The sequence below is a fragment of the Xenopus laevis genome, chromosome 7L (assembly GCF_017654675.1).
Source record: "Xenopus laevis strain J_2021 chromosome 7L, Xenopus_laevis_v10.1, whole genome shotgun sequence".
NCBI lineage: Eukaryota > Metazoa > Chordata > Amphibia > Anura > Pipidae > Xenopus > Xenopus laevis.
Genome location: NC_054383.1, coordinates 54,075,910 through 54,102,103, shown reverse-complemented (window position 1 = coordinate 54,102,103; position 26,194 = coordinate 54,075,910). Strand labels below are relative to the sequence as shown.

Here is a 26,194-nt window from a genome sequence, read left to right as displayed (position 1 = left end):
CACTCCCTTTACGTTCTCATACTCTGGGTGAGTTGGATGTACACCATCCACTTTCAATCTATAAACAGACAGGGAAAAGGGAAATGTGTCGGAGGCTTAGTCAGACAAGGCATTTTTGGCAAATGCAAGGAACACTTGTTTCTGTTAACATCTGACCTGGGCAGCAGATAGGGCACAAAACATGTCAATTTCTGGCTCTGCATTTCTTTGCTAAAAGGATTGATAGTGTCCCTTTAAAAAGCATGCTTTATTGTGAACTAGATTGTGCCTATTTACGCAAGTTAGAGTCCTGCGCGGAACCAAATTCTAAGACCCACTTTGATCCGCTACCCGACCCGGACCCGCAACTGCCTTATCGGCAGCCAGACCTGCAACCCACTGACCACCATGAAACAGGAAGTGATGTTGCTGCAAACCGGAAGTGACATAATCAAAAGTGAATTTTGAAATATGAACTTCCCCTCACATAGAACTGTCCTGTCTGCTTTTTAGAATTAACCTTCCATTTAGATTTGAACTCTTACTATAAATTACAGTGATATCAAAAAGTTTGGGAACCCCTCTCAGCCTGCATAACAATTTACTCCTCTTTCAAAAAAAAGATAGTGGTATGTCTTTCATTACCCAGGAACATCTCAATACTGAGGTGTTTTATGAACAAAGATTTTTAGTGAAGTTGTATGTAATCAAATGAAATGTGAAAAACTGGCTGTGCAAAAATGTGGGTACGACTGGAGCCCATGTTAAAGTCGAGGGTCGGATGAATTCAACCCAATATCAACAAATTCTTCAAGCATCAATCACAAAGGTATGTTCAGATAAAGTCAGCTTTCAATAAGCCACAGTTTTCATCATATTAAACTTTCCCCGGCATCTGTAATGGTACATTCTAGACTGCTTACATGGAAAGACGCCAGGAATTCCATGGATATAAGGGGGGGGGGGTGACATATTCGCAGAGGGGAAAAACAAAAGCTTTAGAAAATGAAGCTATAATTTGTAGACTTTGGTGTCTGTTTACTAAAACAGATTGCCAGGTCCATTTTACTAAACTTCAATCACTTTAATAATTCAGATTTTTTTTTTTAGTTTGGAACAAATATGTTTTACCTGTTATATTGCAACCACTATATGGAAGCTGTTACACTATGTTTACTAAAGTCTAGCGGCTTGCAGGCAGCTCCTAGATTTATGCTAATTTCTGTTACAATGTCACAGATCAAGTTTTCATTGATACAACTGATATTCCATAGACTTTATTAGTGTCAATTAAATTTAATATTATAGCAGTGGCAGGTGTGTAGGAAAAAAAATAGTTGAGATAAACTGTGGCCAAAAAATATCACAGCTTGGTAAAATTATTGCTGCCGTTAGTCCTTATTTTTTACATAAGTAACAGCTATCACAATAAAAATTAGGCTCATTACATTTTAATAAATTCTGGAGTTGTGTTAATTTTGGCTCTTCTCATAATGTTAAATGTCCATCTTAGCGACCATATAAAACAAGCAGACTCCTCTATGATACATAGTTGTGAAAGTTTTTATATCTAGTACCGTATTCGCTTTTTTTTTTTAGGAAAATGCTTCTCCATGATGGGTCATTGATTATAATATTTTGGGATTCTATTGTCTACCCAGAAGTTGAAATTTCTAAAACCTCCATGCTGTTTTTCAATTAAATATTACAGCCTTATGAATTTTTATTAATGAATACAAAGCTTGTATTTTTCGCTATTTGTAAATGTAGTCTAGTGTGACAACGACCTAATTGTTTAAAGGGGTTGTTCACCTTCCAAACACTTTTTTCAGTTCAGTTGTTTTCAGATTGTTCACCAGAAATAAAGACTTTTTTTCAATTTTTTTCCATTTCTATTTTTTACTGTTTTTCCAAAATCAAGTTTAAAGTTTGTTCCTTCCTCGGGTTTCAGTCTGGCAGCTCAGTATAGAGTCCTGCAGCTGGTCTGGTACCTGCGGGTTACCCGCAAAAAAAGCAGACGCCCTGCGGAACGAGGTGTGGATTTCCAAGTGAGGGTATAGATGCGGGTCTGTGGTTCGCGGGTTGGGTTTCAGGTCTCGTCTAAATGTCTTATCTCATGTAATAGTATCTATATTTTACTCCTTTTAAAATTTTACAAAACTTGTTTCTTTCCCGCCCACTTTTGATGACATCACTTCCTGTTTGATTGTGGTCGGCGAGTTGCGGATAAGGCAGTTGCGGGTCGGGTGCGGGTCTTGATGCTTATGAGTTGCTTGCACCCTGCAGTGCACACTCTGTATTTACTTTCATGCAGTCTTCTCTTTATGGTAGACTTGGATATCGATACGTCTGCCTCCTGGAGAGTGTTGTTCACTTGTTTGGCTATTGTGAAGCGATTTCACTTCACCATGGAAATGATTCTGCGATCATCCACCACTATTGTCTTTCGTGGACTTCCAGGTCTTTTTGCGTTGCTGAGTTCACCAGTGATTGCTTTCTTTCTCCGGATGCACCAAACTGTAGATTTTGCCACTCCTAATATTGTAGCAATTTCTCGGATGGGTTTTTTCTGTTTTTGCAACTTAAGGATGGCTTGTTTCACCTGCATGGAGATCTCCATTGAGTGCATGTTGTCTGTTAACAGCAAAATCTTCCACATACAAGCAGACCCCCCCCCCTCATATCAACTCCAGGGCTTTTATCTGCTTCATTGATGGCAGAAAATTTACAAAGTGGGAAAGCTATAGAGAAGGTTTTAAGGGTGAACCCAAGGAACATTTATTTCTGCTGTCTGCATGGATCTCCATAATCGGCAACCAAATGCACATTCCAGTGCACATTCACCTTCTCCCTAGTCACAGATCCAGGCATAGCACAATAGGACATGTTTGTGTTGTGTGGTGGCTGTGGCATCAGAGGTGGGTATTGGCCAGATTTCTGTTCAGGTTTTACATGTGTCCCTGACTGAAAATCTAGTGCAATTACTAGCTGTATATATGCTACTTGATCACACCAATATATCTAACAAAATAATGGTTGCATCAGTTTATTGGCTAGAGGACATCCCATTAAGAAAGCCTGAGCCCATCCATGGGTCAGCCCATGACCCTCTTCACCTAATTATTATATCCGCATTTTGATAAATGAATTCTGGTATTGTTACACTAGAGGTTGATTGGCTAAATCAAGTCATTTTGGTGAGATAACATCTGCACAGGCAAAATACAGTTTAAATGGAAACTAGAAAAAACACATGTGGCTTGCTTATGGCAATTTCTTTCAGATATATTTAATCTCTTAATTTTGAATCTCTATTTACAGCTCGGTTTTTTTAGCCAATGAATTGCACAAACATGAAGGCAATTCATAGTAGTAAGAGACATTTCACTGAATATATTTTGATGATAACTTCAACAGCGATTTCATATACTTTCTAAACTGCATAGTGCCTCATTCTGTTAAATGTAAACTGAGAGTTATCCAGACAGGCTAAAAATATCCCCCAGATTAGTGTCTTAGAGAGGGATGCAAGCCATGCATGCCAGTGTATTTATATATTTATATATTGGCTATTTGTAGTTAGCAGAAAGTGACGAACTGGAAAATTTCAACTGCATACTAATTTTTATGTGTTAATTAAATCCCCTTTTGGTGACTGCCCGTATATCAGGATTATTATGTTTTAAGAATTGATGTTACACATATACATGTGTTGATTTTATATATATATATATATATATATATATATATATATATATATATATATATATATTTATATATAGGTTGATAAAGGTCTTAGAAAAAGACCGAAACGTTGGCCGGTTCCTGTTTTAAATTTATTTAATAAATATGGAGTTTTAAACCAAAAAATCCTGGTGAGCACCTTTTGTCAGTGGAATTTGGATAATGCAGCTTTTTTCAGCGTAGCACCCAGGTATGTGATCTAATATTTGGAGTCACTCATGGATGGTGTGCGCTAGGACTTTGAATCTGTATATATATATATATATATATATATATATATATATATATATATATATATATATATATATATATAATCAATTTGTGGCAGCGGCACTCCAAAGTGTTGCATATAATCTTAATGAAAAGATCCGCACTCCATTATGTGCAAAATTCAAAGTTCTTTTATTGTGTACATAAATCCGACGTTTTGACCCCCATTAGGGCCTTTTTTTCCTGGAAAAAGGCCCCAATGGGGGCCGAAACGTCGGATTTATGTACACAATAAAAGAACTTTGAATTTTGCACATAATTGAGTGCAGATCTTTTTATTAAGATTATAAATACACCCCCCCCCCCATCTGCTGAATTACTTGGTTTCTGGAGACCAAAAAAATGTGTTTACAAAAAGAAAAAACACAGTTGAGTTACCTGGAGGATTTACTAACACCCACAGGAATTCCGTGCTAACTAGATCACACTTGTGCAGCAGGGATGTAACCATGGGCTGGCTCCCAGGAGGTGTGGCAGGATCTTTACTTGCTGCAGGTTCTGGCTGCCTAGGCGCCTATCCCACTGGTACAGGTCCTTCTGGACAACACTGCACCCTGTGTTTTCTGCTTGGAACAAGGTGGGTGTCTCAATGAGCTGTTGTTGGAGATGGTGAAGTCAGCTCAGAAACTCTGTTGAGGGCCCCCACCAACTATACTTCACTTCTTCAGGCACCTGCCAATGTTTTCATGTGTGTCATTCTCACTCAGAACCCATAAAAAACTGGTATTCTTGTGTTTTCTCAAAAGCCATAATAGTAATATTATCATGGTATAACATCTAAGAGAGTTACCAGTATTTGTACTTTTAAAATAAATTCTTTAAAATAAATTTATTTAATTAGTGAAAACATTTAAGATTTTTACTGTGTGTTTTACCTGAAAAATAATCTGAGGGAAAAATGTCTCCTACTGGCTTACTGGGGCTCATTTATCAACACTAGGCAAATTTGCCCTTGGGCAGTATCCTATAGCAGCCAATCAGTGATTAGCTTTTTGAAACCAGCTGCAAGTAAAACAATGAATGCATCTGAATGGTTGCCATTGATTACTGCCCATGGGCAAATTTGCCCAGCATTGATAAATGACCCCCACTGTGTTTAGTGTTAGAAAAGACCCTGTATTTGCAGATTGCATTCAGATGCCTGTGTTGTTATGTGCTGCTCTGGAAGGGAAAGGGTTAGGTATGGATTGGATGGGAGCACAGTCTATGTGCATGTTTGAAAATAGATTCACATGAATTTTCTTTATTTTCTGGTTAGCCTGCACATCAAATGCAGAGAATGGTTGCCATGGTTATGTTGTGCAAGTAGAGCTGGCATCTCACACTGGGTCACTATTTCCTCCTGTCACCGAAGGGCTTTGATCAAAAATGGTGCCAAGGAACTCTTAGAAAAATCACTGTACTAGTTATTTTTGCTTTCCCTAGAAATTAAGACTAAAATGATAACAACAATTATGAGTGGTGTTTTCTGGGTGATGCTTCAGTATCTTGTTCATGAAGATATACCAGCATGCTCTCGCGTTACACCTTCTAGCCCCCCCCACCTTCCTATTTCTCCTTGAATCCTAGATCATCCTTTATCTCCCCCCTTCCCTCCTGGTCTATCCATTCATCTCTCCCCCTTCCATCATTTTCCTCCCTCAATTGTTCCGATTCCCCACCCCCTCTTTACTCTATCTCTGTTTTCTGTGCAAAATGGGATTCCATGCAAAAGCATAAGGTGTACAATGTCCTCAGCCATCTGACTTAAATGCTTGGTGGGGGAGGCATGGAGGCATGGGGCCATATTTGAGCTATAAATCTTTTAAAGGTCTAACCTAACCCTGTGAGTGAGTGTGGGATCCAGCAAATTACTCATTCAACAGAGACAGCTGTGTTTAGGCCATGATCTATTGCTTGATTCTTTTTAACTCTGCTGTTGGAATCCTTCCTTGTCTGCTGAGGGAAATTGGTTAGAAGGTTCTGTGCATGTTCTAGATAACCTGGGCACTTGCATCTCCATTGACAGTTTACCGCCATACAAAACAGTTTTAATTTATTTATTAGTCATTCAACTGCTCTGTTCTTCATTGTTCTTGTTATGCCTTTTATTTGACAGTCTGTATTGTATGTAATGTTTTTAATGGCAGAGGATGGTGTTTTTACGTGTATGCATTGTATTTACAATTTGTGATGGTCTAAAAATGTTATAATGATGTACCTTAATGGTCTGTCACAGAGGGCAGAACTAAATGACTGCTGTGAATTAAATAATCAAACCTATATATGAAAGAGAGAATTATATTTATGCAATAATTTTCTTTCAACTTTCTACATGGGTATCTGGCCTCTCTACTGAAATATACACTAATACAGATTTCTATGATGACACTTTGTGGGATTAAAGTGATATGTGGATTCTCAGAACAAAAGTACAGTATGTTGAGCTCCTAGCATCATTGATTTGTTTCTGCTGCAATTAGCTGTAGGGCACAGGATGGCGAGTTCTACATTATTACAAGGCCTTATAATAAGAACAGAGGAATATGCCTTGCATACACTCATCAGCATCAAACCGTGCTCATGTTCTGTTTACTTGATACATGTTCACTGAACTGGTATTAACTCCTTGCCTGCCAGGATTCATTGATCTTGATGTGCTGTGTGCCAGACAACATACGGCATGGCACAGATCAAAAAGCAACTTCATAAAATCCAGCAGTTAGATGCATAGGTGCAATAGACTTTACCAACTATACAAGGAAAGTGGTTAAATTACAAAATGTATTTTGAATGCTGTTTCATTTAAAGGTACAATCCATAATATACAGTAATATTCTGAGTAACATTTGGTGGCTGTGTAGCAATACTTTCTTGGTCTGGAAACCATTACAAAATGTTCAGTATTCTAACTACACTAGAACATTAAATGGTAACTTGTAATTTGTTGCACTGGAGTACTGGTTTACTAATGTCTAAGAATGGCAGATCATTTGATGAAATACCACTGCTATAAATATGTTGTCATCAGCAAAGCCATGACAGGGAAGAGGAAAGAGGTTTACTTCTTAAGCGATAACTGATTGACTAACAGATCAGATCAGTACAATTATATCACCCAATTTTGTGTTGTGCAGTGTCCACAGATTGGCAGAACAGTCATTGGCTGTGTTACTTTAAATGGGTTGTTCACCTGTATAGAGTGATATTTTGAGAAAATTTGCAATTGGTTTTCATTTTTTATTATGTGTGTTTAGTTATTTAGCTATTTATTCAGCAGCTCTCCAGTTTGCAATTTCAGAAATCTGGTTGCTAGGGTCCAAATGACCCTAGCAACCATGCATTGATTTGAATAATAGATTAAAATATGAATAGGAGAGGGCTTGAATAGAAAGATGAGTAATAAAAAGTAGCAATACATTTGTAGACTTACAGAGCATTTGTTTTTAGATGGGGTCAGTGCCCCCAATTTAAAAGCTGGAAAGCGTCAGAAAAAGAAGGCAAATAATTAGAATACTAAAAAAAAAAAAAAAAAAAAAAAAAAAATAATGAAGGCCAATGAAACATTGCTTAGAATTGGCTATTATATAACATACTTAAAGTTAACTTAAATGTGAAGGGAACCACCTATTTAAATGCTAAACCCATATGTAACCAGTTCTGCTTAAAATTAACTGTAAAACTGACTTTAAATTGTTAGTGTTAGTTTAAGCATTATGCCATTTTCTTTTGCACATTTCACTTCTTGTCTAGTAGACTATCTGCTATGGCAAGACACACTAGGAAGTTGCAGAGAACCTAATTCAATTGCCTTCTCCTTTAAAAAAGTACATTCCTATTTGCATCTGAACTCCTTTCAATAGGTTGATGCAGAGATTTGTGTATAATATACTAGTTGGCTTTCCATTATAAGAAATAAGCATTTGTTTGCTGTTTTTATTTATAAACTGGTAATATTATCATGGCAAAAATGTCTGGACTGAGCTTTACAAAATATGGAAAACAAACAGGTAATGGAATGGCTGAAAATAATAGAGACGGCAAATCCAATAATGTGCAGTCACTCATATAAATTTATTAAAACAAAGTAAGATTTGATGTTAAAAATCCTATTCATTAATAATTTAAGTGAGTTAGAAAGTATGTCTGTGAATTATGTGGTCATGTCCCTCATTGTACCCCTGCTTTATGGTGTGAGCTTATTTAGTTTGGCATTTTGCAAATGGAAACAAATACATGTGCATGCTTATAACACTGCAGTTATGAAGTTTGTGGCCCTCCATTATACAGAAAATCTGTGCAAATTGTAATGTAGCCAACCCATAGTTCTTCCAGTTCAGCACTAGAGGGAGCTATTTTTAACCAAAACAGGTCAGATTTGCAGAATGTCAGTTAAACAAAGTTTGTGTGAAGGCACATGGCTTCTGCTTCTGTTGAGTTGGCAAAAAAAAATAAATCTTTTTTTTGGGGGGGGGGTAATTACATTTAATAATGTGCTCCAAATTATTTATGTCAAGCTAAAAGAGGGCCTGGATGGGGCCCCCTCTTCTTTAGATGACTCTGCTAGGCCTAAATGGTTGCTACTGTGTAATCTTCTCACAAACTTAAAAACCTGTTGTTTCCTTTGAAAGTAATTTCTGTTTTAAAGTTACTATCCATTCCAGGATTCAGGTCCCAGTTCAGTTTTCACACTGAAGCTGGCAGGGGACCTAATGGGATCTAATTGGATGTTATTTCTGATGTGTGCCAGAAATCTCTTAAATTCAAATAAATAGTGTTAGAAACAAATGTTTCTATGCATGAAAACCTTATTTGTATGGTGTTGAAATTATTTTGAATCCATTTCTACTGCTGAGACATTGAGGTCATAGACCATAGAAAGGCAGTTTAAATATCCCATTGCCTCAGAGCGAATGTACGGTACTGTTTTGTTATCATTAGCTGTGCTTCTAGCCAAAGTTTTTATTTCATGGCCTGTTACAATGACTAGAAAAACAGGCCAACTTGCAGTTGGTCAGCATAATAAAAAGTTACCAGGGCCCTCCATGGAATAAGACATTTTTTTTCATAAACATATACCGGTATTGGAAATCTTATTAGATACTATGCTACTGACCACACTATACCTGTTGGGTAGAATTAGTAATTGGATTGTAAGCCTGTGCTACATGGGTAACTTGTAGCTGCATGCATCAGAATAAGAATATAGTTACTTAATTTTTATTTTGGCCAGACAATATTTAAACAAACAATGAATTTATTTTTAGCCTTTAGTATTGAGGTACAAGAGTAAGATACTACAAACTATTCCAAATTATTTGTGTCATATCCCATTAAAATCAATGGGGCCATTTTCCACTTATTGTAACCAAAATAAAATGTCTCTATTTTATCAGAAAACTGCATGTAAACAACTGTTTAAAGGAAAATGCTGGCAAAGTTGCTTGCATTTTTATGCTTACATGGTGGTATCTATTTCCTGTGCCATTTCTATTATTATGGTAAACAATAGAAGCCCGGCCTTGTGCTATGGCCAGGATTCTAGATAAACCCTCAGGATCTGAGCCAGCGTCCCACAAGACAAAAGAGGATCAATTACCCTTTTTATGAAGTGCTAATTAACATTTACTGCACTGCTGCTTGGGATGACTATAGCTGTTTAACAATGAACATGAAAGAGATAAAGCAAAGTAAACAGTTTAGATAGATATATTAAATCTGAACTGATAAAATAACACTTTTTTTGTGTAAAAATAATTGTGTTTAGTAGAAAGCAAAAATTATTTGGTGATGCTATTTCTTCAAACTTTTTCAGCGCCAAGGTCCTTTTGATCTTGCCATGTGACATACAGATAGAGTGGCCTAGATCAAGAAGTAACCCAAAGCCATAGACGGCACATTAGTATTTTTTTACCATATAATCTAGATCCTATTTTGAGTGGGTAGTAAACAGTTCATGGATAAAATGTCCAGAGGAATTGCTAGGGTACATTTTCAGCTACAAAGCTTCTACATCCTTTTTTGTTTCTCATTTTTTTATAATTTCTAACATCAATTAGGCTAGGGCCAGACACTTGAAATGCAAAGTCTTGCATTTCTTTGCTGAAATCCGCGTGTGTTCACTCTGGATCCAACACAAGGCTTCCGGATGCAAACAGATAAGAGGATTCTATTAGAAATCAGGCCCTGAAATCTGCCTGCTGATTTCTGCCCAGACTGGCCCTAGCCTTAAACCTTTAATTTGTATTTTCTTAATGAGGATAAAGCTCAGACAAATTACTTTTGTTTACGGCTAATCCTATTAGGTATAATTTATTCTCACTATGAAATTTGCACAAGCAACAAATCTCCAGACTGATAAGATCTGAATCTGTTGTAGGACTTGTGTAGCATAGCTCATTGAAATCAGTGCAACTGGTCCACTTCAATTTGTAGTGTGGAAAACAAAATGCATAATGCAATCACTATGTGTTGTGGTTCCTTAGTAAAGAGAAACTTAAAGTGGTATGCTGTTTTTATGTTTGTTTTTTTCCACTGCAACCTAGTTAAAGGAACAGTAGCACCAAAAAATGTATGTTTTTATAGTAATTATCATTAACAGATAAGCCCTGTCCAATACAATGGTATTTTATCTATTATCTGCTAATTAACCTGTGCCTTTACTCCTTTTTTCCAGCTTGAATGGCTGCCCCCATGGCTACACATTAGCTTGTTTATATAAACTATAGTAGTCTTTCTGAAGCAAACACACCCATTTTACCAGTGCAGAGCAACAGTACATTATATTTTAATTACTTTGATAGACTTCCAGTTTTTGTTGTTACTGTTCCTTTAAGGAGGGGACCCATCAAAGAATCATTAGTATTTGTGAAGGATTAACCATGCATCCCTTTTTAGGCTAGAGATGAGATATAATCAATATGCAGACATTACAACATACTGATCACAACAACATGCTATTCTCGTATAGTGTAGTGTTTTTGGTGACTGGATTTTTTTTAAAACAAGCAAAACATAAAAAAAAAGGCACACATGCCTTTATGTAATTAAAACCTTTCAGTGGAGTTCATATGGTAAGCATTTTTTTCTTTAAAATGTCCAAGGTAACAGTGTGAAGCTTAAGCGGCTCCATGTCATGTTATAATGACTTTGGGTCACCCAGTGCAATGTGTATTGAATGTATCTATGTCATCACCTGTGTAACCAGGGGTGGAACTAAGTGGGGTGCGATTGCACCCGGGCCCACACCCCTCAGGTCCCGTCGGACACTTGCGCCGGCACAAAGCTTCTAGAAAAAATGCATCCGGAGGTGGTGGGGATGCACAGCCTGGGCCAGGGAGCTACTTGTTCCGTTACTGCCTGTGTAGTTAGGTATATCCTGAGATTGGGAGGATATGTGGGGGCAGAGGTTAGTAGAGATTTGTATTTCTCAAATCTCTTGAATAAACCCGTATTGGCATCTCTGCTGACATATTCCCTGCGACGTCAGACAAGAAAGCTGTTCTCAGCCAGTTGGTTAAATGCCACACACCTCTTTATGCCCACTGTCTATGAATGGGTTAAAGGATAGTGTTTAGCACCTCCCCTCTGTGTAAGTTTTGTAACCTGAGCTGCTTGGTTTTTTTTCCTTCCTCCCTTTCTCTCCCACTACCCCCCCCCCTCTGTCTCTCTTCTCTGCCTTCTGGCAAATGACTGAGGCTGCTTGAGTGTGAATGTGTGTGTGTGAATGGTTTCTGTGTGGGGTGTGTGTGTGTAACAGCAAACAGCAAGCTCTCTAGACACAGAGGGAGGAAAGGAAAAGCTTGAATAATCCTGCCGCATGGTGCTGAGGTGAGACACTAAACCCCTTTCAGATCTGTCTTCCTTCCCCAGCTTCGCTGATGGGTTTTTGAGCAGGTATCAGACTGCAGTGCTGCACTGGGAGAATACATTGTGTCTGCTTGGGCATGTGTGAAGTTGGGAGGCTTAACCTGATTCTCCTCATTGTCTCTTGAGGCTGGAAATACACACAGCCAGTTGGCTGGTACAAAGTGAGCCATTAGCAGGGAGCCCATCTGTTATTGGTTTTGCCTGGAAATCTGGAGACAAGCAATTAATAATTGATGAGTGTTGTGCAGTAGCTGGACAGGCAGAAGAGCGAGAAACTGAGCAGGGTGTCCTTAGAGGGGAGGGAGAGAGACAGCATGAGGGTAACTACTGACTGTCTTTTGCTGAAATTAAAGACTTGAGCCTGTCTTTTGTTCTGCACTGGGAGTCTGCATTGCCTAGAAGTGCTTTGAGACATATGTGGTCTCGCTCTGCAACAGAAGAGAGAGAGTGAGTGAGAAGGGAACACAGGAGGAGCAAAAAGGTGGGGGGAGGAAGGGCCACAGTGCTGGTTTGAATAAACTTGTGGGTAAGTAGCTTTCTTCTAGGGGGGTAAGGAAGGAGGAGGGAGTAAGGGGGAGAGCAGCCTTTTGAATCTGTTTTGTATAGACTATATGCCTTTGAAATGGAGCATTGTGGGTAAAAGGATGTGCTGCATGGGAAAATAAGGATTTCTGAAAGGCAGATCAAAACCCTTTACCACTAAAGGGACTACAAAGCTTGATAAGCCTTTACAGTAATGAAAGGGTTAAATGTATGAGCTTCCAGGTACACAATGTGGGATCCCTGATGACTCTTCACAGTAGTGGACATATTGTATCAGTGATTTCCTTTCTCTTAATTCTGTAAAACAACGATTTAGATCTTGTCTTGCACACTTTTTGTATAATGCTGCATTGGAATGTAAGTGAATATACAGTGGGGCTGTATGTTCTTATCTCCTTGTGTACGTGAAAAATTTGTGAAAAATAACTGTATTCCTTAAGGAAAGCAGCCATCTCATGTGCAATTGTGTTTACCAATTTTGCAGAACCTATATAATATATATATATATATATATATATATATATATATATCAGTGGATTCTGGCACTACTTGGTATATTGTGCCTGTGTCTATAAACCTTTCTGTTCTTAGTGAAAACCCGTGTTTGTTTTTGTGTAAGATAAGCTTTCACTGCTGTCTAAAGATGGATATTATTTCTGTGCAGTTATTTAAGGTGCATGTGGGTAGCTTACTGTCCTCGTTGATGTAAATTGGTGGCACAAGCTCCTGTTCAGTTTTGGTCCAACTGTGCGGTTTTCAAAGTGGCCAGAGACATGGTATTTAGGGGACAAAACAGATTGGCATTGACATACACAGGCCATTTCCTATTGTCAGTTGTATATACTTACAACAGAGTAAAACCATGCATATTTTTATAGAACAGAGTAGCACTTTCAGGAGCACACTTCTGTCTGGTACAATATTTGCTTTCTTGAATTACTTTTTTGTTTCTAAAGATAAACTGATTAATAGAAAAAAACATTTTGGTTTTGTGAATGTGTAACATGGTAGAAACAGGCAGTGCATGTGGATAATTTTATGTTTTAAGTTACTACTTAAAAATGGTTTTAGGGCTAGTCCACACGGGGAGATAGCGACGCGTTTGCGGTCGCGGCGACAAAGCGCCGCGACAGTCGCCGCGACCGGCGCAGGCGACAGTTTTGTATGGGCGCCTATGTAAAAACGCCTGTGCTAACCACACGAGGCGATGCGCTTTTCAACAGTCGCCTGAAAATGCCTCGCCAGGCTTTTTCAGGCGACTGTTGAAAAGCGCATCGCCTCGTGTGGTTAGCACAGGCGTTTTTACATAGGCGCCCATACAAAACTGTCGCCTGCGCCGGTCTCGGCGACTGTCGCGGCGCTTTGTCGCCGCGACCGCAAACGCGTCGCTATCTCCCCGTGTGGACTAGCCCTTAGGGTAACCATAAAAAATCACTCTTACTGATATTAGAGAAGTTTAGAGATAACTAGAGACACACCGAATCCACTATTTGGCATTCAGCAGAATCCCCAAATCCTTCATGAAAGATTCACCCGGATTCTTAACCGAATCCAAAACCTAATTTGCAGATCTCAGACACCTAGGCTCAGATCAAATATCAGTTGTTAAGGCTATTATTTTGGCCCCACACAGATAGTAGGACTTAAGTGTTATTAAGTTAACAGTCCATATGGTCCTGTTTATAGTCAGATTAAAGGAGGCAAACAGTCTCTTAGTAAGGTAGTTTTTTTCTGTTTGTTTATTAAATATTGCTCCACTTACATGTCTGCAAATGACCTTAAAACCACAAAAAAATGTTTAATGGGTTGATGTCAGAATGATTTCAATTTGTTTGATGTTGGTCTGTTGTTCTGTTATCTAGCATATATCAATATGAAAAAGGGAGTCACATGCATTTTTTAAATCAGATTTGATGTGTCAGACAAATGATGTAGCTACTTTGGTTTGATTATCACAAATATATAAAGTTTTCATGCAACAAGTGACTTGTAGGTAGAGATCAGGCTCATTGGCCTAACAAACTGCAAAAGTTGTCTAATAGTGGGCCCTCTAGATATTGCAACCTATGTAGCTCCTCCTTTCATTATTGCCATGTAAATTATTTTGACAGTTATTTTAAAGTTCAGTGTCACCCTCACTGACTTTTAATGGCAGCTTTGATGTGTTTCAAACAGGCAGTAGACCTAGGAAACACAGTGAAATTATAAGCCTAATGGATATATGGTTCTACATACTGATCCAGAAACTCTGGTGGCTGCTGAATGAATGAATCAGCAGGTAGAGGCGTTCATCTGTTTAGCTGATGGCTGTATAACACACACATTTTTGTCTAATTTATACCAACATGAACTTGGCTTATTTGGTCCCAAAAGCATGGTACTCAAAGGGAGATGAAGTCTAATATTAGAGTCAATAATTCACAAACCTATCGATCTGCTCATGTGTTTGGGTATACATATTTAACTGAACAAGCTAAACACACTTGTGATCTCCTTCCACAGCTTTTATTCAGTTGAATGGTAAACTCACATAAGTATGAGTTTTTTTTGGCCTTTGTTGGCCTTAATATTTGCAGTTGCTCAAAAATGATTAGATTAATGCTAAAGAGAAAGTCACTGTGACAAAGAAGATTTCCACATATTATCTTGTAATTTGCAAGCACTGTCATGAGATTCATTTTCTACATATCTGTTAGCAAAAAGCTTCAAAATACCACAATGCTATTTGCAATGGTGTCCTTTTGAAACCAACAACTCTTAACGTTTCACTAATTTGCGTAATAATGAGGCTGTACCTTGTATTGATGTTAACCAAGATCAGATAGGTGATAGCAACACAATCCTATTTATTTTATTTAGTGTTAAAATGTTTTTGAAGCCTTAGGGCAGTGACACACGTGGATATTTGGGGAGATTAGTCATCTGGCACAAATCGTCTCTACTTTGGGCAACTAATCTCCTGAACTGCCTTCCCGCCAGCTACAATCAAAATCGCCAGCGGGATGGCACTTGTAGCACTTAGTTTTCCGAAGTTGCCTGACGTTGCCTCACAAGGAAACTTTGGGCGAATTCGGAAAACAAAGTGCTCTGAGTGCCATGCGATTTAGATTCTAGCCGGTGGGAAGGCATTGCGGAGAGATTAGTCACACCAAGAAGAAGCGATTTGTCGCTGGGCGACTAATCTCCCCCAAAGAACATTGTGTGCCTCTACCCTTTGAGTGGGGTCCCCAACTTTTTTATTTTACACATTCCCATTCAGATTTAAAAAGAGTTGGGAAGCAAAGCAACAATAAAATAAGCATCTGTGTTGAGGCCACTGGGAGCAACATAAAAAGGGTTGATGAGCAACATGTTGCCATAGTTAGAGCGTGGTGCTCAATATTATGAAAATAATCCCTATTTGGGAGCCGAAGGTCCCAAGCATTGTCACTAATTTTCTTAACAATATAACCTGGATACTTAATTTACAACTGCTAAATTAACTCTATATTATATAGTCTGTGAAGATGTGTAGCTTTAAAGATTGTGAAAGGGCCCAGGGCTGCAAACATTGATGACAGCCCTTGCTCTCTATATCCCCATCTGTTCTTCATGCTTTATTGACTTTACGCAGATAAACTACCAGATTGTTAGAATACACATCTCTCATAATGCTGATTTATCAGAGCAGTTGTATTTGTGGTTGCTCAAAAAGCTTTCATATTTTTTAATGACTGTACATTATAGAATATAAATTCTTCTAGTGTAACATATATTTTAGAATTTCTTCAGGTGAATGTCTCTATCTCTGATTCTTTCCCTGCTCTTCATTGTTTTGCCCCATATTGTATTCATTTTTAGATCTCTCATCATAAGGCATAAGGAACTGCTTTTCTTCAGTATTCGCGACCCCTATCCAAAATTGTAAACATTTCAGCATGCCCATTCATTTAAAGATTGCTTGTTGGATAGTAGGGTTGTTGTCTAAAAACTAGAATGTGTACCACAAAACAAGTAATGATGCTCTGGTTCTCTGCAGTTCTAGATTGTAGCTTGTAAATTGCAGACAACTGGCAAGTTAAGTTCACAATGATGAATACCAGGCTGATGTTCTATTTATGTAATTAAGGGGTTTGTTGCGCTGATTGCTGGTACGTTACTTCCTAGGTTCCTAGATGGAAAAATAGGCTATATAGTGTATTAAACTTTTTTCAGGGATGAAGAATAATAATGGATCTACTCACAAGATTAACTCAGGATAGTGTACTTATCGTGGGAGTCTTTACTGCATAGAGTTGAGAAAACGTCGGTTATTCCTTAAACCCAAAAGTAAAAGCTTCAATAGTGCAGTACCGCTGGAACTTTGTTCAAGGCCCCGCGGGTGGTTAAATTTACCGAGCTGAAAATCAGGGACGCAGTTTGCGACTCTCATCAACCACCTGGAACCGGCAAACAACACTTCCACAGTTAACTCGGGGAACAACGAACGTTCCAATTAAGGCAATCCTTCTATGCACAGCCTATTTTTCATAGAGGAACCTAGGAAGTAACATACCAGCAATCAGCACACTAGACCCCCTTAATTACATATACTTCTGAGATTGTGGACGAGTGTCCATATATACATTTGGTGCTGCTTAGTACCTTGGAGACTGGACACACCCATCTGTTACCCAATTGATGTTCTATTTAGCACATTCTCTAGGACTATCCCTATATTTTACTGTTATTTAAACCTTGGTAAAAGTTGTCGGAGCATTGGCTTATTTATTGTGATGCTGAAATGATCAAATCATGATTAAATCTTGGTAGATCATGGGGGCATTCTGTGTGCCCAGCTTGGAGATTGTACAGCATCACTTGACCATAGCTATTTTGTTCAGAGTGGGATATTTTTCCCTGCCCTCCCCCACACAATATTGTGCATACCCTGGTAAAACAGCTCCTGCGGCTCTGTGTTTTCCCACTGTGATGAGATTATTGTCCCATAGAAATGTGGCCCTTTAAGTGTCTGTTCTTGAATAGAGCCTGTTCACATGCGTTTCTACTGTGTCACAAATTGGCATATCAATGAAGTTTGGTGGCTTAACCACTTCATCTAAATATTGCCTTTTCCTTAAATTACTTTCCTTTATCTAATCCTTAGGACATTTCACTGACCTAAATGCAGTTTATCGTCTCCTATTTTGAGGTGTACACTGACTTTACCAATGCTTCAAATATCAAACGTAGGTATGCAAAGTAGTTCGAATTCTGGCTAACTGTTAAAAACCACTGGTATACATAATTAGTTGTTCCCTTTAAAATAGTTTCCTGCCCTTTATAGCACACACTTGTCCACATTCCAATTGCAGACACACTGCGGTCTTATGGATGCCTATGTGTCAAACGTAAACGATATATAATTTGTCATAACCCATGGCAACCAATCAGATGATTGCTTTCAGTGTTCAACCTACAACTGACAGGCAGGTTAAAAAAAGTTAAAAGGTTCAACTTGATGGATGTGTGTCTTTTTTCAACCTAACTTACTATGTTACTCTCTCTCTCCTATGAGACCGCTCAGCATCCCCCTCCTGTAGCAGCTCCAAAAAACCTCTTCAGGTGTGCTCAGCCCGCAGCGTCCCCACCGCTTAACTCGAACAATGCCAAAAGAAAGGGTGGCACTTCACTAGAAGAGGCAAAAAGTCTTTATTGCAAGCTATGTTACTTTGTTACAGCTGGCTGAAAAAAGCTAATCACTGATTGGTTGCTATGTGTTACTGCCCAGGTGCAAATTTGCCCAGTGTTTATAAATGAGCCCCATTGTGTTTTGGATGTATGGTGCATCCATTGTGCATACTTTCTGCTAGTGTCATTTTAGGCAAAACAGGGCACCAGAGCTCAAATGGACAAAGACCCATGTGTCTAGGCTGCATTTATCTAAATGAGCATTTTTTCACACATCTGTTTGATCACTTAATTAACCCTTTGCCTGCCAAGCACATACGCCGTACATTATGGTAGGCAAGGGCTTTAACTGCCAAGCCCGTACCCCGTACGTGCTTGCAGTAATAGATGCTGTACTCTGCATCGGCGGCTTTAGTCGCCTCTGCAGAAGTTTAGCAGCATTGACAGCCCCCTGGGCAACGAGGCTGGGGGGCTGTCATGTTGGTCCTACGACAGGATTGTCGCAGGGGCGACCTTAAAGAGGCAGACGTATTGGATTGTGCGTCTGCCTTGCTGCTCTGCTTCCTCCTTCTCACCTCGTGTTCCTACGTTGATCTGCGACGCCCGCGCACTTCCTGCTTGCCGACACTCTGCAGAGACACTTCACCAGGACCCCTCCAACCATCAGATCACCCAGGAACGGTAAGTGGCCTTTATTTTACACACTTAAATACACTTACATACATTTATACACTCTTAACACACACATTTTTTTTTTCTACATTTATATACACATATATGCACTTATATACACACACACTGTCACACAATTTTTGGAAGTGTACACACATTTATACACTTTATTTTTTTACTTTTTCATTTAACCAATTTGTGGGGTTTTATTTTACCCCTAAAACCTTTTTATTTTGGCAACGTGACAACTGGATAATCTTTTTTTGGCCACTAATTACTCTGTTGGATCATTATTTTGTTATTTCATTGCTTTACACAATTTTTGTGGTTTTATTGCAATTTTATCCTTGCATTATTGTTCCTTATGTATCTTTAGTATAGTTTTGCTGTTTGGTGCTTTGGTATCGAAAGATGTATTTTACCTTGTTTGATCCATCAGAATATGTACGTTCCAAAAATATATGGTTTTCTGGGGTTCTTTTTGCAGTTTGTGTCTTATGACACATAAGGGGTACTGTTTTCAGCAGCTGAGTTGGCCAGCGTGAAGATTCATATGCATGTTTTTCACATTTCTGACGTCCATATTTAGGTTGATTTTTCTTTGTTCGTAAAACATTGTGTGAGATAAATGCGGCAAACTGCAACATTTTTAGGAGATTTTCAGAAATGTCATAAAAACCTCTACGTTTAGAAAAGCTTTGCCGTTTGGTAGTTTGGTGTAGAAAGACGTCTTTATCTTTGTTGGATTCATCAGAATGTGTACTTTCCAAAAATATATTTGTTGTATATGTTTTGGGGGGTCTTTGTGCAAGGATGGTCTCGTGGCACATAAAATAAAGTCAAGGACCTTTGTTCATAGAAGGTGAATCGGCAGCCAAGAAAATTCATATGCGCTATTTTTATTTGGGGCCCGTACATGCCAGCTGCTTTGGTATATCTATGCATATTGGGCATCAAACTGTTCAGTAGACACTTGGCTAATATTTATGGTGTTTTCCAGTTGTATGTGAGAAATGGGTGAGATAAATGCGGGCAATAGCAATATTTTAGGCGATTTTCAGAAATGTCAGAAAGACCGCTCCCTTTAGCGTAGATTTACAGTATGGGAGCAGAAAGAAATAATTACCAATTTTGGATTTGTCAGAATGTGTACTTTCCAAAAATATATGGTTTTGGGGATCTTTGTGCTGTTTGTTCATAGAAGGCGAATCGGAAGCCGAGAAAATTCATATGTGCTATTTTTATTTGGGGTCCGCACATGCCAGCTGCTTTGGTATATCTATGCTTAGTGGTCACCAAACTGTTCAGTAGACCCTTGGCGTCAATATTTAGGGTGTTTTCCAGTTGTATGTAAGAAATTTGGTAAGATAAATGCGGGAAATTTCAATATTTTAGGAGATTTTCAGAAATGTAAAAACCGCTGCCTTTATCACCAAATTTAGGAGCGGTTTGCAGCTTGGTGCTTTGGAGTAGAAAGACGTGCATAGCCAATTTGGATTCAGGGAAATGTGTTCTTTCTGAAAATATATGGTTTTCTGGGGTGAACGTACTTTTTTCTACCTTTGCCCTCCCCCCCCAAACTATGTAAATGTGTTGATTTTGCAGTACCTGAAATGACATACCATATGGAGGGGGCCTTCATTTTGGGGCCCCTATATGCCACGTGCTTAGGTAAACCTATACATATAAGGCATAAAACTGTTCAGAGGACCAGGGCCGCCATCAGGTGGGGACAAGGGGGACAAGGGGGACAAGCGTAGAGGGCCCGGGCATGAAGGGGGGCCCGGCAGCGCTGCATTTTTTAAAGATCCGGGCCCGCCTTACGAGCGCCCAAGCCATACGTCTTGCCTCTGCGTTGCCGAATGCGGAAGTGCCGAAAAGCCGAAGCCAATGCACCGAAAAGACACGAAAAAAGCCGAAGCGCCGAAAAGACCCGAAGTCACGAAGCTCCGAAAAGACCCGAAGTCGCGAAAACAGCCGAAATTGAAGTCCTGAAGCGATGAAAACACCCCGAAGTCACCAAAGGAGGCGAAGTTGAAGTACTGAAGCCATGAGTTCAACCAGTTTGTGTTTTTTTTTAAATCCCCTGGCCACCAATGTATTATTTTAATATTCTATAGGCCCCTGCCACCAATCTTTTTTTTAAAACATTTTTTTTGGGGCCCCAATTTTTTTTTAACTTATAAGGGGGCCCTTGCCACCAATGTTTTTTTTTTAAAAAAACATTTTTTTTGATATATGTGATTGTAATATGTTCATTTTATTGGGCACTCAGAAGCCTATATCTTTTTACAGAAGTGGAATTTACTCCAAATTTCTAGCATATTTTGATATCTCGGGTTGTCCTGAAAAAACAATCTATTGTTTTCCTGGATAAACTAAAAGACCACCCACAGGAAAGGCCCTTAAAGGGAAAGAGTACAAAATGTCTAATAACTGCTTGGCAGTAGATGTTTGCATTTAGGACAAATTGGCTGGCAGGGAAAGGGTTAACCAACAAAATCCTTGGCTGCTTACTATTTTAAAAGGGATGCCCATCCAAAGAATAGAGAAAAAAGTTGTTTTGCGTAATGAACAAAAATGTACTTCCTTCCAATATACATTAATGGTACTTTTTTAATGAATTTAAAATTATTTACACATATCAATTTAAAAAATATATTTTGGAGAACTTTTATTGCCTCATTTGCTGATATACTATTTAAAAATGGATCTCCATTGCATACCCTATAGAAGTAAAATTTGAGTATTTTCTTATAAACTCTCTCAAGCATGTGGTTTCTTTCTTCCCTTTTTTTATTTTTTCTGGATTTTACTGTGGAATATGATGGATTTTTATTATTTTTTAGAAATAAACCATAATAATGACTTCAGTGTCCTGAGGCAAATATTTTTATATCTTGAGTTTAGAAATGAATTGTTAATCATAGTGAAAATTTTCATTGAATAAGGTATGCAAGATGAAATGAGTACAGCAGTAGAGCTGGCCATGTACAGACCAACTAGTTCAGGTTAGTCAATTAAACTGCATTAGAGCCCCTAGATAGCTATTAAACATGGATGCAGTCTGGAGCAGTATGGGTCTGTTGTCTGTACCTTTTCAGTGATCTTATTTAACTGACATGTCTGTGTTTCATAGGAATATATTACTTTTATTCTTTGTATTCTAACTGGTTTGAGGATAATAATATATCTGTTGGATTCAGGATATATTTCATTTTTTTAACTATATCAAATTATGCCTATTTATACTAAATGTTATAAATTTAGAATGATTTTAAAATGCTTCAGCTATTACATATTTTCAGGGAAAAATGGTTACAGAAAAACATTAGCTCCTTTTAGTGAGTGAGGCAAGGTCTTGGGTAACACTGTCTGTTGAGGCATGTGGGTTAATGCACCTGGCTGGGGCCTCGTATTAGCCTGACTTTGCTCTTTGACTGGCTGTGCTGCCTTTCTGTAAATGAGTAGGTACATAAAAGCCGAGCCAGATGTGCCATGGAAAAGGATCCTTATAGGAATACAGCAGATAGTGAGGAATACAGCAGATAGTGAGAACATTTAGGGATTGCTGGCAGGGTTTTTTTTAAAGTTGTAAATTGTTGTTGAATCATTTGAAAAATCAGAGATACTTTTAATAAACTCGTTGCTGGACTGTAATGATTGCATTAGAGTAATGTAAATATTTGTGCAGCCCAACCATTCTTACATCTCTATATGAACACTGTGGTACAATTGCGCAAGCAAATTGCAAGTTGGGATTGTTTACTTTGGAGAAGCGTGGCTTAAAGGAGAATTCAACCCATTTGTAAAAACCAAGTATCCCCGCCCCAGGTAGACCTCCCTCCTCCCCCCAGGGGGAAATACCCATACTTATCCCTATACTTACCCCTCGTCGCAGATTCTGCCAGCGGAGTTCCACGCATCCATCTTCCGGGTCCTTGGTAAGCTGACTGGGAGGTCGATATTTCGGCACATGCGCAGTTGGAGCAGTTTGCTGGTTTGCGACAACTGCGCATGCGCGGAATAACACGGAAATTGCCAATCTCCCAGTCAGCTTACTGAGGACCTGGAAGATGGATGCATGGAACTCTGCTGGCAGAATCTGCGCCGAGGGGTAAGTATAAAGTATGGGACATTTCCCCGGGGGGGCAGTTAGCCTGGCGGGAGGAGGGAGGGAGGTTTACCTGGGGAGGGGGTACTTGGTTTTTTGCAAATGGGTTGAATTCTCCTTTAAAGGGGTGGTTTACCTTTTAGTTAACTTTTAGTATGTTATAGAATGGTTAATTCTAAGCAACTTTTCAATTGGCCTTCAATTTTCTTTTTCATTGTTTTTGATTTATATGCCTTCTTCTTCTGACTCTTTCCAGCTTTTCACTGACCCGTCTAAAAAAAAAAATGCTCTGTCCCAAGTGTCAAAGATTAGGTAGGAGGCGCTGTAGAGACTGATGAGTGAAGGGTCCCTGAGGCAGGAGCTGTATGTGCCTAGGGAACACGTAAAGGGAAGGCAGGAACAGGTTGAAGAGGGCGATGAATCAAACTAGAACAGGTGCAGAGCGGAAAATGACGGAGAGGGTGAAGATCAGGACTGGACAGGAAGAAGAGCGCGATGGTCAGGACAGGAACAGACTGGATTCGGACTGGACGGTGCGGGCATAGATCAGGAGACAAGAGCAGACTAGAAGTATAAGACAGGACGATGCGGGCGTAGCTTGGGAGCAGACTTGAGATAGGGAACAGGAGGACTGGATAGTGGGAGGAGACTGGAGCAGATAGCAGGAAAGGACTGGATAACGAGAGGACTGGATAGCGAGAAGACTCGAGCGGAAAGCAGTAGAGGACTGGAGCGGAAAGCAGGAGAGGACTGCAGCGGAAAGCAGGAGAGGACCAGAGCAGAAAGCAGAAGAGGGCTGGAGCGAAAAGCAGGAGAGGACTGGAGAGGAAAGCAGGAGCAGTGGTGTAACTATCGAAGGTGCAAGGTGTGACTGTACCATGGTCCGGGGCCCGCATGCCTGGAAAGGGAGTACATTTCTGGGTAGGACTGGCCTACCGGTGCTCTCGGTGCGAGCAGCAAGTGTGGCAGTGAGCAAGTCCACCCCCGCCCGCATTGCTTATTTAGTGCAAGAAGGTTAGTGCAGGCGTAGTAAACTAGAGCCGAACATCAGCCAGCAAGTTCACGTCTGACTCTGAACAGCCAGCCTTACTGGAGTGGTGCCAGTGCGGACATGAAATACAACACCTCCCTCTCTTTTACGTGACTTCTGGCCTGTCTGCGTGTGCTGCGTCTGCACATAACTCCAACCCAAGCAAACAGGAGGCACATCAGTGGAGGTGTGGGTGTGCGGCTCTCTGTAAAGCAGGCTGCAAGCTGCAGCTGATACAATTACTATGGGCCAGAAAGAGACCTTGGAGTTGACAGGCAGGCCAGGCACAATCCATTCCCTGGTGGAAAATAAATCGACTTCTCTGACTTACTCTTGTTTTAAAAACATAGACATACCCACTTTATTCCTTGCTAAAGAAAAGTTTAATGAAAGTGTTAATTTGATATTTATTTGTGGGTGCTACTTTGTACAGAGGAGACATGCGGGCCCTTGAGATCAGGATTCCTGATGAGCCCCAGGAATCCCAGTCCAACACTGTCAGCAGTTGCTCCAAAAAAATGCTTGCATCAAAACAGGGTCAATGCAGGCATGTGGGAGTTCCTGGCTTTGCTGAGGCATCATTATCTCTGCGGTGATAGGGGTCCAGCAGCAGAGGGGAAAGCAATGTGCTCTTCTGTCCTATCAGGGCGACCTCACCCACTACCAAGTGACAGATGACAGGGAACTGGTGAGCTCCACCTGGGATAGCAGCAGACATCTATTGTCTTGTTCTGTAGATGGAAATGAGGAGGAGGTTCGCTCGTTAAGGTCCAGGTTTAGCAGACGCTAGCAGCACGGCTGTAGGGGTGTGGGCTTGGAAGAGTATGCTGGAGCCATATTGGCTTATCAAACTTTCGAGCGTGCCACTGAACCCAGGGGTCAGACAACCTCCACAGAGCTGCACAGAATCAGGCACGGATTCACCTACCCTGGGACCCTGTGGTGCAGAGCTGGCAAAAAAGCGATACCTTTGAAGCTCTAGGTAGGCTCTTTATAACTAAATGCCTGGAAGTCACAACAGATCTTATTCTTCTTCTACGACTTTTTATATTGTACTACAACTTCTAACTAGAGGAAGAAAACCTGCTAGGAATGTTGGCAATTGTAGGAAAGCAGGTGAGGACTGTAGGAAAGGTAATTGTAGGAAAGCGGAAAGCAGGAGAGGACTGGATCAGATGGCAAGATGCAGAGCAAAAGGATGATAAAGGGATGGGATGATAAAGGGATGGGATGATAAAGACAGGGTACAGGTCAGAACAGAACAGGAAGCAAGCAGGAACCAGAAAGACAAGGTCAGGTCAAGGCAGAATAAGGTTAAGGCAAGATCAGGTTTGAAGTGAGGAGCAGAGCAAGATTCAGAATAGCAAGGAAAGCTGAGCAGGGCAAGGTCAAGGCAAAGTTAAGCAAGGAAAGATCAAGATTTAAAGCAGGACCGGAGCAGAACAGGAAGGGGAAGGTAGGCCAGATAAAGACAAGACTAGGTTCAGAGCCAGGCAGCACAAGACAGGGAAGGGTAAAGACAAGGCAAAGCAAGCCAAGATAAGATAAGGCAAGGCAGAATAGGAAGGAGGCTAAAACAGGAACCAGTAGCTAGGGACAATGCCGCACTGCTAGGATGGGAACCAATGCTTAGGCAAGGAGGGTTGACCTTAAATAGGGCAGAGTCAGCCCTGATTGGCTGACTGCAAAACAATCAGACGCTGCTGGGCTGTGGCTGCAAAGGCCAGGTAATAGCCTGCAGGCTTCTCATCTGGCCCAGTGGTTAAGGCATTGAGCCAGAAACCCAATGGTCCCTGGTTTGAATCCCAGCAGATCCTGACAGTAAGGCTACAAATGTATTGCTATTGCTGGTCTTTCTATTCAGGCCCTCTCCAATTCATATTCCAGTCTTTAATCAAGTCAGTGCATGGTTGCTAGGGTAATTTGAACCCTACCAACCAGATTGCTGAAATAGCAAACTGGAGAGTTGCTTAATAAAAAGCTAAAGAACTAAAAAAAACACAAATAATAACCAATGCCAAATTGTCTCAGAACTCTGTACATCATACTAAAAGTTAATTTAAAGGTGAACAACCCCTTTAATGGGATATATGAGAACTATATATAAATATATGAGGACCATACAACAAACTTTCTGATGCTTTGTTTACTTGTAGAGCCTTCCACAGCACACAAAGTCATACATGCATAGCAGAAGAAGGGATGCTCTCTCACCCAAGCTGTTGTACTGGCAGATATATTAGATATATTCAAGAGTGGGTTGGATGCCTATTTAGAAAGTGAGGAAATACAAAGTGAAATTAACTTTTAGCACAAAGTTGAATTAAGGACTAGTCTGATTGCTC

General features: G+C 39.8%; 1 protein-coding gene across 18 annotated transcripts in view; it reads left to right on the top strand.

Moving 5' to 3' along the window:
* The window catches only part of LOC108703993 (zinc finger MIZ domain-containing protein 1), a 316,532-nt gene that overhangs the window by 214,456 nt on the left and 75,882 nt on the right, over positions 1-26,194 (top strand). Inside the window, exons 1-2 of one of the 18 annotated variants that reach the window (XM_041568975.1) lie at positions 11,635-11,802; positions 17,510-17,595. The exons of 15 other annotated variants lie outside the window; for them this stretch is intronic. In XM_041568975.1, the coding sequence (XP_041424909.1) occupies positions 17,574-17,595 (22 nt within the window). In that variant the 5' untranslated portion in view covers positions 11,635-11,802; positions 17,510-17,573. Of the gene's footprint in view, positions 1-11,634; positions 11,803-11,872; positions 12,368-17,509; positions 17,596-26,194 lie in introns of those variants that run through there. 2 more of the 18 variants (XM_018240341.2, XM_041568976.1) reach the window with 2 other exon arrangements.